At 41.1% G+C, this 14,018-nt stretch overlaps 1 protein-coding gene across 2 annotated transcripts in view; it reads left to right on the top strand.

Moving 5' to 3' along the window:
* Pde6c (phosphodiesterase 6C) overlaps positions 1-14,018 on the top strand; it is a 53,316-nt gene continuing 39,298 nt past the window's right edge. For both annotated transcript variants that reach the window (XR_013434267.1, XM_005333723.4), the window contains exons 1-7: positions 1-701; positions 6,858-7,010; positions 7,117-7,206; positions 8,257-8,397; positions 12,418-12,492; positions 13,339-13,403; positions 13,507-13,573. Coding sequence is in view for 1 of the 2 variants with exons in the window: in XM_005333723.4 (XP_005333780.1) it covers positions 222-701; positions 6,858-7,010; positions 7,117-7,206; positions 8,257-8,397; positions 12,418-12,492; positions 13,339-13,403; positions 13,507-13,573 (1,071 nt within the window). In the remaining variant the exon portion in view is untranslated. The remainder of the gene's footprint in view (positions 702-6,857; positions 7,011-7,116; positions 7,207-8,256; positions 8,398-12,417; positions 12,493-13,338; positions 13,404-13,506; positions 13,574-14,018) is intronic.

The raw sequence follows: 14,018 nt of genomic DNA, 5'->3' as shown, positions 1-14,018 counted from the left end.
CCATCATAAGCCACAGCCTTCTGTCACATCCCAGGAATTACAGGCAGTTTGAAGGCTCCCCTGAGCAACCTTTCAGCTCCATTTTTGGGGGTCTTAGGAGTTACCACCTAGGACTCCTTCAGTCATTTTGACCAGTATGTACTTCCTTCTTGTCACTCTGGCTCAGGTCACGCTCTAGAGGATTTTCCTTTCTGAACAACAGCAGCAAAGCAAGCCACACCATGGGTGAGATCAACAAAAATGCTGTGGAAAAATACCTGGAGGAGAACCCTGCGTTTGCCAAGGAATACTTCGACAAAAAGCTGCGGGTGGAGGTCCTGGGAGAGATCTTCAAGAACAGCCGGGTGCCGGTCCAGGCCAGCATGTCGCTGCCCGAGCTGACGCAGGTGGAGGAGTCCGCTGTGTGCCTGGAGCTGCTGTGGTCCGTGCAGGAGGAGGGGAGCAGTGCCGAGCTGACGGCACACAAGGTCCTGCAGAGGATGGCCCAGCTGCTGCAGGCCGACCGCTGCAGTATGTTCATATGCCGTTCCCGCAATGGCACGCCGGAGATGGCCTCAAAGCTGCTGGACATCACCCCGACCTCCAAGTTTGAGGACAACTTGGTGGTCCCTGATAAAGAAGTGGTGTTTCCCCTGGATGTCGGGATTGTGGGTTGGGTTGCTCACACGAAGAAACCCCTTAATGTCCCAGATGTGAAAAAGGTAGGTGACCTTGGGGCTGGGGTTGTGGCGCACAAAGTGGTAGAGCGCTTTCCTGGCATGTGTGAGGCGCTGGGTTCCATCCTCAGCACCACACAAAATAAATAAATAAATAAATAAATAAATAAATAAATAAATAAATAAATAAATAAATAAAATAAAGGTAGTGCGTCCATCTACAACTAAAAAAAAAAAAAATCTGAAGAGAAAAGTTAGGTGACCTTCTGATAGTGGGGCAGAGGTCTTGGCAGGATCAGAAGGAACCAGTGGGACACAGATGGCACCCCTCTGGTGCCACTGGTTTGGTGAAAACCTGGAAGAGTGGGCAATGGGAAAAGGAGAGCACACAGGCCCAGCCATGCCAAATCTAGCAAATAAAAATACGTTAATAAATTTCAGATGGCCAGTAATGTTTCTCAGTATGTCCTTGTGTGTTGGACACCTTATCAGACACGCCTGCCTGGGCCTGGTGTGGTCTCCACCAGTTCCCTACCTCCTCATGGCTTTGAAGATTCTTTTTTGAACAACCCCAGGCAAGCAGGGCACCCCACTGGGGGATCAGCCAACATGCCCAATGCTCCCACGCCTCTGATTCACAACCCTCAAGAGGACAAGCAGTTCTTGGGGTTGGATCTGTCCATAAATCCATTCTTTCATGGATAGACCAAATGTGCCAAAAGAAAAAAAATTATACCCTTTGAAATTTCAGATGTTTGATTTGGCTCATTACAAATGTGAATTTAGGAGATAGTTAAGTACAGCTTACCCTCCTCCCTCAATAACTCAGATCTATCAAGAACGAATGCGTATCATTAAATAGGATACTGGGACCCCCCCTGAAGACCCAAAGCACATTGTATTAATACAAGGCATTGTTATATCCCCTTATAAAAACAGAAAATTGAACTCTTCTTACCACTGCAATACATATTCATTTTAGAAAAATGGTAAAATATTAAACACCCAACACTTAGCAACATGAAACTTCAGCATGGAGTTTCTCCTGGCACCCTGTCTCTGCACCTGAGCCCCACTGCTATGATTTCCTATTAACAAAAGGGGAGAAATGGATTACAATGGAGCAGAGGTGCCCAGGAGGGAGCAGCCCCTGAAATGCATTCTGTGCAGGGGTCCGCTGCCCGCAGGTGACCAGGGCAGCTGGAGAGCCAGGAGTATAATCCCCTCGATGCCTTCTGAAGCTGATTACTGGAGGAGGCTGGCACAGGCCTGGGAGAAGTGGTTTGTCAAACACTTGCAGCAAACAATTGCAGGTCAGTCCTCAGGTGTAGGGGACTTCGTCAGGCACTTACCCCCGCCCTCTCTTAGAACCTTCCTTCACAGAGTTGGAGCTGCTTGAAGTTTTCTTTTGAAGCTATGGCAGCTGCTTCCAGTGGCTAAACAGATATGTGCTCTTAAGACAGGCTACTCTTGACCCCAGCTCACAGGCTGTGTCCCCACACCCTGAGATTTTCTCATGGGAATATGCTTCTTCACAGTTTCCAACTGAGCCCACCTTCAGAATCACTAGAACATCAAATTTAAGAAGTTGACATTCAAGAATGTTTTTTCTGACTTTTTTAAGTACTGGGAACTGAACTCAAGTACTCTTTATGACTAAGCTACCTCTCCAGCCCTTTTTTTTTTTTTAATTTTTATTTTGAGACAGCATCTTGCTAAGCTGCCCAGGCTGTCTTTGAACTTGTGATCTTCCTGCCTTAGCCTCCAGAATAATTGGGGCACCAATTACCTGGCTTTTCTGAGATTTTTTTTCTTTTTGAAGGACGGGTGGGTAAATGATTTCTACTATAATACTTTAATGAGCTCAGGGCTCCAGGTTGAGGAGAAAACAGAATAGAGCTGCTTAAAAGATGAAGCGGCACTGGCCTGTCACTGTCCGTGGTGGGCATTTCCACAGGGATAGGGCAATTCAGGGTGGGAGATGGGGTGGGGAAATGGGCGTCTCCCTTCTCCTGATGACTTCTGCTGTTCTAGGTAGGACAGAGAAGTGTGTCCTACACCCTTCTGAACTCAGGGGAAAGCAAAAGATCTGACTTGCTTTCCATTTCTGTTTTTCCCCCCAGCATGGTGCTTTTCAACTCTGTCTGTTCTTCAAACATCAAACAGGTAGCTTAAAAAAAAATAAATATTGATGCCTGAGTTTCTGAGGTGATTACACTGGACTCTCAGGTTGGGACACAGACATTGGTATTTTTTTTTTTTTTAAAAAAAGCTCCCCAGCTAATTCTAATAGACAGCCCATGTTGAAAGCCACAGGTTCACTGGGTGAGCAGACCCAGGAGGAGGAGTTGAATTTCAAATTAGCTGTGGAATATGAGAGATGAGAAGGGCTTGGTGCTCTCTAGTCTAACGATGTCTGTTCTGTGGCAAATGGACAGCTGAGGTCCCCGAGTTGTATCTCCTCCATAGTCCATGGTACATGTCTGTGAGTGAGAAAGGCCAGAATGGAATGAAGCCCCCTGAGTCTGAGGCTAACACTCTCTTCATACTCTGCATTTCGCCATGCTTTCGCCTGCAGGAAAATCTGCAACAAGAAAGCAGGTGGAAACCACTGTTTAAAGTGAAATTTCGGATGCATTCATCACCTTTCTATTGCAACTTGACAATTTATAAAGCATTTTTACATTCTTCATCTTATTTGATTCTGCCAAAGATCCTGTGCAGGAGATGGGGATCATTCATTGTATTTCCATCTGTGTAGTGGGAATCGGCTCAAGGTCAGGTAGGCAGGCTGTGTCAGGTTCACAACAATAATCAGGTCTTCAAGGCCTTCCTCTTTCTACCACACATGATTTTCATTCTGGTTAGCACCTAGACAAAGATGCGGAGCTGGGTACTCTCCACATTGGGATCATGAAGGTGGTAACAGGGACACTATATAGTGTAGGGCAAATGCTTTGGTGTAGAGCCAAGTCTGAGGTTTAGTAACTGTGTTATGGATTGAATTTCCACCAGTGAGAAATAGAGACAACTAAATGTATAGATTGAATGTACACAAGGTGCCTGATTCAGAGTAGGTGCTCAATAAATGCTAGTTATGATATGATCATCATTATGCCTGTACGACTTTGGGGACTGGGAATGAAGTGTCAATGACTTTCTTAAAACAGGTTAAAGGCAGGAAAACTTTTAACAACAGGAAAGAGAAATATCCTCTTAGAGCTAATTGTTTCTTCTTCTATTGGGAAAGCTGTTCATTAACGGTATGGATGGTCCTGAATCCGACTGTGGTTTAAAAGAAAGCCACAGGAGAAGGTTGAAATTTTCAATAATTAACTGGATGCCTAGAGCTACCTTTCTTTTCTCCTCTTTCTTCCTCTTTACCTCCCTGGCTGCCTCCTGATTCCAAGGGTTAATGGTGTTTAATCAGGATTTAGCCACACTGAGATCAGGAGGGATAAGGCATCCTGTTGCCCGAAACCATGTTCCCTGGTTGCCTTCGGGAGCTTCCTTGCGGGGAAGGAGGACCATCAAGAGAATTTGGGAGTCCTAGAAACACAGGATTTACCCAAAGAACTTCACTAAGGACTATTTGAGTTAGTGAAAATTAAAAAAAAAAAAAAAACTAGAAAGCACACCTCCCCTGCCCTGTAATTTGATGGATGATTTATCCTGGACTTTCAGATGTGATAATGAGTATGCATTCAATTTTGAAACTTAAAAGGTGTTTTCTCAAAACAGCCAAAGGAACTTGAGAATCTAGGACGAAATGGCATCAAGGTTCGAAGCTGCTGAGATAAATGCGTTTGGAGAGAAATGCTGCCTGTCTCCCTGCGGTGGTGCATGCTTCTGAGTTTTATTTATTTTTTAGTGCCTGGGACGGCTGTGTAAATGAAGGTGACCACAATCTGTAATGGATAATAGGAGGAAAACAGGATGAGAGCTGGCCTAGGCAAGCAATGGATTAAGAGAAAGAATCTAAGAGTCTGGAGGTTTCCTGAGCTGAGGGTGAAAATGTTCCAGGAAGCAGAGAGAAGAAACAGATAACAATGGTCAGGAAAGAAATGTGGCTCTTAATGGCATGGGACAGAATTGCTGACTCTTAGAGGAAGGTGCTCCTAGGCACAGGAGAGTGGTACGCAACTAAGGGCATCTAAGTTCTTCAGTGATTAGAATTTGTTAGAAAAACTAGGACCCGAAGCAAAAGGGTAATTGCAAAAGAGAACTACTTTTCACCTAGGATGTCCCAAAAAAGGCCAAGGTTTTTCTTTCCAGCATTTATTGAGCTTCTACTATGTATGAGACACTTTCTGAGTGCCCAGCCATGCTATATCAAAATTGTTCTATCTTTACATCATGGGCTCTAAGTAGTAGAAAATACTATCCCCCTCTTTTCAGATTAGGAAACAAGGACACAGAGTGTAAGTAACATGTCCAGGATCACATAGCTAGTAGATTGGTGCCTGGTTTTAGTCAAGGAAGTCTGACTCAAGAATTTTCTTCTTCGTTATGCAATGCTGGTTCCTGAAGAAATAGTTGGTTTAAGTGTTTCTGCTTTGGGAAGGGAATCGAAGAAATCTGGGATGAAGGGCTTCATTGGATTCCCCCAGCCATCACCCATTTGCTTTGTGAATGGTCCCTTTTCTAGTGATTGACCTACTGAGTTTGACATTAAAATTACCTGGAGCACTAAAAGTACAGATTCTTGGGGAACAGACATTCCAGTTTGGGAGTTTGGTACTTGATGGGTCCCCGTGGGTCTGCAGTGAGGTCTTGGAATCTGACTATCTGCTGGGGATTCTGAGGCACAGCTGGGGTCTGCTGCTCTGAGTTGCATTCTCAGGCCTGTTGGCCATCAAGTCCTTGTTCCCTGGGGCAATTCTGATCTGCAAATCACATCAGTGAACTCTCATGTGTTTACCTCGGAATCTGATCAGAATACAGCCTCCAAGGTTGATGCTGCTTTTAGAAGCACCATCAACACAGGGTAAGGAAAAGAATACAACTTATCTATGCATAGAATAGAACAGGACATTAATTTTGGCCAGTGAATCTCAGAGGTAGGCAGAAAGTTCACTGCCAATTGAAAAAGACCCAAGTTCAAAGGGAAGAATGTCAGAACTCATAGAAGGTTGGGTCTCCATCCATCTCGAATGGGTATTGTCTGAAATTGCAAATAATATAATAACTGCCTTCTTTGACCTTCTTCTAGAATCATCGTCTATACACTAATATAGAAAGTTCATATCTGTGAAGATCCATTTCCCTCTCTCCCAAAGAAAGAAAAAAAATATATGAATAAAAGATATTAGCTTGGTAGAATATTAAAAAGCTAATAAGTACTTGATGCTGGCAAGAGGATGGTCTCCTCACACAGTGGAAGTACAGATTTCATGCTTTCATGAAAAGCAATCTGTGCAAATTAAAGTTGCAAATAACCTGTCAATTCAGCAAAAGGGTTTTCCACTTTGGGAATCCATTGTGTAAAAGCAAAAGCAAGAATGATTAGTGTGGTATTGTTTGTTGGAGGGAAGGGGACTCTAAACAGAATCAGTGGAAGACAGTTGAATGGCTCTCAGAGCATCCATAGTGTGTGGTGCTGGGCAAGAAGCTAAGAGGTGAATTCAAATCCATATGCATTTGTCTTGGGGGATGTCCACAGACATTGTGAAGTGATGAAAGAATTATATAAAATTAAGAAAAGGAGAAAAATAGAAATGAAAGATCTTTGTCTATGCACAGAGAAAGGCATAGAAGGAAACACTGATTTCCTCAATAGGAGAGATTGAAAGGATTTTGGAGGATCATCATTATTTTCCTTTGTGTTGAATTGTAGAGGTGGACTCTTTTGTATTTGAGAATAAAGTCCCTGTTCCCAGATCACTGTCCTCCCCTTTGCAGGCTTCCTATCTGTGGACACCCTGTGCTTCTCCTTCCTTCCTTTTCACTCTGCTGTGACATACTTCTTTCCTCCTGGCCCAACCTCAGCCTAAATTAGACAAGCCACAGCTCAGGTAGGACAAGCTCATCTGAAATGGGCAATTTCATCCCATGCAGTCACAGAATGCGGGGTGCCTGGGGAATGTTTGGAACCACTGTTCTGGGTCACCAGTTATCATCGGTATGATTTGGATTAGAGGAAATGTCTTTGATCATCTACCAAAATGTGCCATGTTGACAACATGTGAACATGTTTTTCAGAACAACCATTTTTCTGACGTCATGGACAAACAAACCGGCTACGTCACTAAGAACCTGTTGGCAGCCCCCGTCGTGATGGGCAAAGAGGTTCTTGCAGTACTGGCGGCAGTGAACAAAGTAAATGCATCTGAGTTTTCCAAACAGGACGAAGAGGTAATGCTAACTTTGCGCATCCACTTAGAGGCGCAGGAAATAGATTTATTGTATAATCACAGGAAAAGTATTGGAGCCATGATCTGTTCTTCTCTGCCATCTGTAGGTCTTTACCAAATACCTCAACTTTGTCTCTGTCATCCTAAAACTTCATCATACCAACTACCTATACAATATTGAATCCCGAAGAAGCCAGGTAAAAGAAGGTGACATTAGTCATGCTGACCTGTTTTGACAAAGGGCCCCAGACCCTTCCTCTCCCTCATGGAGATTTAAGCCACATTAAATAGATCCCTAGAGTTCAGTCCTGGGTGTCCCCTCATGTCTCCCTACCCCACCCCCTCAAACCTCCATCTGGATATACAACTGGGCTCAGCTTATTTTTTTTTTTAAAGACTAAATCCAGCGTGGCCTTGGTTTCTTCATCTCTGAGATGGTGATGATAATTAGAGTTCCTATCCTTATGGTTAGTGTGACTATTAAATTGTCATTAGGAAAAAAAATTGACATTAGATCTCACATAAAGCTCTTATCAGTTCCTAGATCATGGTGAAGCTATTGATTTGAAGAAAAAAAATCACTCTTTGAGGTTCATTGTTTCCATGAGGCAGAAAGATAAAGAACAATATTTGTAGCCAGGATACCTGAGTCTAGAACCTCAGCTTCCTCATCTGTACAATGCAGGGATATTGTTGGGATGGGGGGCTTCTGAGGTCCCTCCCCATTCTAACTCTCCAGGTCAGGCTGCCTCTGACTAGTTATGAGTGCATGAAAGAGTCCTGCAGGTTTCTACCCACATGGCCAGCAGGAGCCAGTGGACCTCTGCCCAGGAACTTTCTTGATATCTAACTTGAGAGCACTTGCCCTTTGGAGCCAAAACATTTGGATATGGGGGGTCTCATCATGGCTTCTCTGCCTTTATAAACCCATGGCCTTGCAATGGGAAGGTCTCACCAGGGCCTTGCAATCCCAATACCTGCTCCTACATTGTTCAGATGAGGAAACTGAGGTTCCAGACTCACATACCCTGACCATAAATTTTGTTTTTTAATCCTTCATCATCCCACTCAGATAATCTGAGAAGTTTGCTGGGTGCATAGTGCTTAAAAATAGAATCACATCATCAAGTGACACGTGTTCAGTTTATTTGATGCACCTCCTGTTTTTTGGGGGGAGGGGGCAGTGAAATGCTAAACAAAATGTGTATTTTGTTCTAACTGTACTTTTAAAAAATATCTACTTTCAGATTCTTATGTGGTCAGCCAACAAAGTATTTGAAGAGCTCACAGATGTTGAGCGACAGTTTCACAAAGCGCTGTACACAATCAGAACTTACCTGAACTGTGAACGATACTCCATTGGACTGCTGGACATGACCAAAGAGAAGGTCCTCATCGTTCCACACTGCAGAGCACCTATCAAATACACACCTGATCCATTGAAAAACAGATATGCTGTGTAAATAATCAGTCGTGATAGCTCACTAGAGCCAATGCCAAGCAGGCATGGTACCCAGTAAAAGTGTGCATTTCTGAGCAAAAATGATCCAGGCTTGAATTTGGGCTCATCCACTCCTAAGCCATATAGATCATCACTAAATCTTTTTCTTTTTAAAATTAACTAGTAGCCTTTGATTTTTAGATGAGTTTTAGGTTCATGAAAATTGAGTGGAAAGTACAGAGTTCCCATAAACATCCTCCTCTTTCCCACCCCTCCCCCAGCTTCCTTACTGTTGACATCTTGCATTAGTGTGGCACATTTTTTTTTTTTTTGCAGTTGAGGAAGCAATACTGATATATTATTATTTTGAAAGTTCGTCATTTACTCTGTGTGCTGTGCAGTTCTATAGGTTTTGACAAGTGCACAATGTTATATATCTACCATTGCAATATCATATGAATAGCCTCAATGTTCTGAAAGTCCTGACCTCCACCTACCCAAACCCCTCCCTACCCCTGACTCCAAATCCCAGGCAATAATCTTTTTTTTAACTGTCTCTATGTTTTTGCCTTTTCCAGAATACCATATAGTTGGAATCATATAGAATTAAGCTTTCGCAGACTAGTTTCTTTAATTTAGCAATATGTATTTAGGTTTCATCTATGTCTTTTCATAGCTTGATAGCTCATTTAAAAAATTTTATTCCTTAAATTTTTCCAATTTTTAACAGACAGTAATTGTATGTATTTATGGGGTACAATGTGAAATTTTGATATATGTATACATTGTAGGGTGATTATATCAAGGTAATTAACATATTTATTACTTTACGTACTGATTTTTTTTTTGGTAGTGAAAGCATTTAAAATCTATTCTTCCAACAATTTTGAAAATACAATACATTATTAACTCTGATCATCATATTTTAAAAATAAGTCTTAAAAACTTATTGCTCCTAAGTGAAACTTTGTAGCATTTGGACAGCTTCTTCCTAGCCCCACTGCCCCTGACCCTCAGCCTGTGGGAACCACCGTTCTACTCTCTACTTGTGTAAGTCTGATTTTTTCAGATTCCACATGTAGGTGAAATCATGTTCTATTTGTCTTTCTGTGCCTGGTCTAATTCCCTTAGCACAATGTTCTCCAGGTTCGTTCATGTTGTCACACATGGCAGGATTTGCTTTATTTTAAAGGCTTACTATTCCATGTTTTCATTTCCTACTCAACCATTTAGACACTTAGGATTCCACATCTTGGCTAAGCTCATTCCTTTTTATGACTGAATAATATTCTATCACATGGCATTTATTTCATCTTGATTGCTTCTAATTTGTAATTATGAATAAGCTGCCGTAAACATTATGTGTGTGTGTGTGTGTGTGTGTGTGTGTGTATGTGTGTATGTGTGAGTTTTCAACTTACTTTGGTAAATCTGCCGGGTCATATGGCAGGACTATGTTCATCTTTGTAAAACATTGTGAGACTATCTTCCCAAGGGACTGTATTATTTTGAATATCCACATTCTCTTTAGCAGTTGGTGATGTCATTGTTTTTAGAGTTCTGGCCATTCCAATAGATGTGGTGGTGTCTCATTGTTGTCTTAATTTGCAATTTCCTGGTGACATATGATGTTGAGCATCTTTTGACATGCTTCCTTGCCATTTGTATCTCCTTTGGTGAAATGTCTGTTCAGATCTTTTTTTCATTCTTATACGTTTTATATCTTATACTTTATATACATTTTTAAATTGCGTTTTGTGTTTTCTTATGGTTCAGTTTTAAGAGTTCTTTGCAAACAGGCTCAGTGGTGTGTGCACCTGCAAATCCCAGCACTCAGGAGGCTAAGGTTGGAGGATCATTTGAGCTCAGGAGCTTCAGACTGTCCTGGAAAACACAGCAAGACACGATTTAGAAAAAAGAGTTCTTTACATATTTTGTACACAAGTTCTTTATTGAACATGTGTTTTGCAAATATTTTCTCCCCGTCTGTTGGCTTATCTTTTCATTTCCCACCAGCAACTTTTGCAAAGCAGAATTTTTCAATTTTAATAATGTTCAATTTTTCATTTTTTCTTTTGTGGATTGAGTTTTTGGTGTTATATCTAAAAAATCTTCACAAATCCAGGTTCACCTAGATTTTCAATATCAAGATCTAGAATTCTATAAGTTTTATGTTTTATATTTAGGCCTATGATTCTTGTTGAATTCTTTTTAATGGAAGGTATAAAGTACGTAGATTCTTTTTGCCTGTGGATGCTCAATTGTTCCAACCGCCCTTCTCCATGATCTTTGCTCCTTTGCCAAAGTTCAGTGGATCATATTTGTGTAGGTCTATTTCTGGCTCTCAAATTTCTTCCACTGATCTGTTTGCCTATTCTTTTGCCAATACCACACCATCTTCATTCTTATACTTTATATCAAGTCTTAAAGTCAGGGAGTATAGTATCAGTATCAGTTCTCTGTCTTCTTTCTTTTCAGCAAGTCTTTTTGTTTTTTAAGAGAGAGAGAGAGAGAGAGAGAGAGAGAGAGAGAGAGAGAGGTTTTTTTAATATCTATTTTTTTAGTTTTCAGTGGACACAACATCTTTTATTTTTTATGTGGTGCTGAGGATCGAACCCAGTGCCCTGCACATGCCAGGCGAGCACGCTACCGCTTGAGCCACATCCCCAGCTTCAGCAAGTCTTTTAACCTGAGTTAAAAGTCTTGGTTTTCTCTTCTAAAAAATAAGGACATCTCTTTATGTTGTGAAGTTGTGATATAATATATGGAAAATGTATAGTACACAGTAGGTGCATAATAAGTTACCATTTTGAGATTTTGTATTTTGAAAAAATTTTGAATTTTTTTGAAGTAAAAATAATGAAATATATAATATTATTCATAATATAATGTTTCTCATTTTGCTTATTTTTTTGGAGGTTTGTAGTTCAATATAGCTTATACGCTTCCTGTGATTGATAGCTTTTTTTTTTTTTCAGAGTAATTGTTCTAAATGGACTTACATAGGCCCAAACATCAGAAAAGATGGATTCTGATTTTGTCTCTGGCACTTTCTAGCTGAGTATATTGGTTAGAATGCTTTGGGTTGCAAGGAACATGAGACCCAGCCAAAAGCATCTTTAACAAAATGATGTTAAAAGTCCCCTGGTTGGACAGTTCCAGCACTGCCTAATGTAGCTTTCAGTATAGTCATCGAAGTCCCAGGTGCTTTCCTTTTTTTTTTTTTCCTGGCAAGTTCTTTGCTACCTACGAAATGTTGTGAGATCTCTTCTTATGGGGGCAAGAAGATCCTTGGAGCTCAAAGCATGGTACCTAGACATGACAAAATGGAGAGATATTTCCTCCAAATGTCACTTTTATCTAAGAGACACCTTTCTCTAGTAGCTCCTAAGCAGACTTCTCTCCTTTGCTGGCCAGAACTGAGTTACCTACCTGCCCTCTAACTAATTTAAGCACCTGATACAGTACCAGGTACAGGCTGGCCAGGGCCCTTCTTCCCTAAACAAATTATCATCAGATTTCCAAATAAAATGAGATTCTGCTAGCAAGAAGAGGGGAGAGTGAATGAAGGGCAGGGCAACTGACATTGTTGACTGCTCTGAGTGACCTTGGCCAAGCCTCTTAACCGGTCTGGATTTAGTTTAGTTGTTTATTAAGGAACTGCTCTACGCTGAGGACTTTGAACTATGTGCCAGTTAGTACGCATTATGCATTTAATCCTTACTACAATGCTCTAGTATAAATTCTACTAGTATCCCCATTTACAAATAATAAAAAAAAAGTCAAGCTACTTGTTTACAGTCACAAGTGTGTAATCACTATTGCTGAGAATTATAGGTTTTTTTCAGGTCTAACATTCCAGAACTATATAGATTAACATAAATTATACAAATGCATACAATTCAGATAAGATATGGTAGGTCATGAGACAGTTTGTTTAATAACGTTTAAATATATTTGCCTCCAGGAATTCTACGATGAATGGCCAATCAAGCTTGGAGAAGTTGAGCCTTATAAAGGTCCAAAAACTCCAGATGGAAGGGTAAATACAAACATCAATTCTGATGCTGTGTGTGTATGGTGTCAGGTTCTAAACTAGGGGGCTGCCGAAGGAGCACTGGCCTGGGAAGGTCTGAGTTTTTCTCCTGCAGTGCATTTTTTCTTTAAAGTGGTGCTGGGGATTAAACTCAGGGTCTTGTGTGTTCTAGGCTAGTGCTCTATCACTAAGTTATACCCTAATCCTTCTGCACAAGTTTTAAGAAGTGCTGGATTCTTCTTCAGTTATGCTGGTTTGGGATCCCCAGGGAAGGCTTGGGTTCGATTTCCTTTCAACCTTGGCTTCAAGCTTTATGAGGGCAGGCACTATGTTTATTTATCTACTTCTTTATTCCTGGCACACAGGAAAGAGAAGTTGATGGCCTGCAATGTACAGGTCTAAGGTTCTTCATCTGCCCCATGAAGTCGAGAGACTAATACTTAAAGTCACTTCTGACTTTGACAAAGGGTCCACTGAGCCCTATTTCAGAGGCACATTTCAGATACGTCAGTGCCAGAAGGGGGCTGTGTCCTCACTGTGCCCGATGAACAATTGATTGCAGTTGAGGAATTATGTGATTTGTTCTAGTGAAGTTATTCACGTCAAGTGTTTCTAGATAACAAAAAGGGATCACTTAAAAGTAGTGATATGGTAGTCAAAGATTTCCGCCCCCCCAAAACTGAGTGAATTTCTTAAAAATGAAACTTCAGCCTTAAGGAATATAAACAGTCAATAATATTTCTGACTTTATTACAAGCTTATAATTAGTATATTAGTAGTTTAGCAATGCACAAGTTCTTAAAGAGGTGTTGTCTTGGGAAATAATTTCATGCTCATAATCTCCTCTCTTAGGAAGTCATCTTTTATAAAGTAATCGATTACATTTTACATGGGAAGGAAGAAATCAAAGTGATTCCGTGAGTACTGTCATGAAGAAATCATGGGAGTTGCTATTTTGTTTTTGTGCATGGTGCATTTCTCTCTATAGCAATGATTTCATTTCTTCTAATCTCCCCCCAGGACACCTCCTGCCGACCACTGGACCTTCGTCAGTGGGTTGCCAACCTATGTTGCTGAAAATGGATTTGTAAGTTATTGGACAAATTCAAATTCTAAATAATGCCCTATGAAACTCTTACTAGTTAAGAGATAGTTACAATTGTCACAGCAAGAATACACTAGATAAGGGTTATGGCTACTTCCTTTGCACAAGACAGAAGAGTCTTGACTGTTGAATGTTGGTTATCTGGGGACTTTGAAACTCTCCATGAAAATATTTACTCAGTGTGAGAAAGAGTCACCCATCTCTCAACTTCTTACTCGGCAGCCACATGAGTTTCAGACATCCTTTTGAAGTCAATGATTTGTGGAAGGTTTAATTTTATCTTAATACAATTGGTCAATTTTTGATGCAAGAGAGACATGGTGGGAGGCACAGACAGATAGGTCGGGTGTGGGATTTCTCTGACATCTTGATCCATCTGTTAATGTTCTCTTGAAGTCTCAAAGTATGGACTGCAACACATATCGTT

This window comes from Ictidomys tridecemlineatus, chromosome 1 (assembly GCF_052094955.1).
Source record: "Ictidomys tridecemlineatus isolate mIctTri1 chromosome 1, mIctTri1.hap1, whole genome shotgun sequence".
Taxonomy (NCBI): domain Eukaryota; kingdom Metazoa; phylum Chordata; class Mammalia; order Rodentia; family Sciuridae; genus Ictidomys; species Ictidomys tridecemlineatus.
This window is presented reverse-complemented; position numbering and strand designations above follow the sequence as displayed.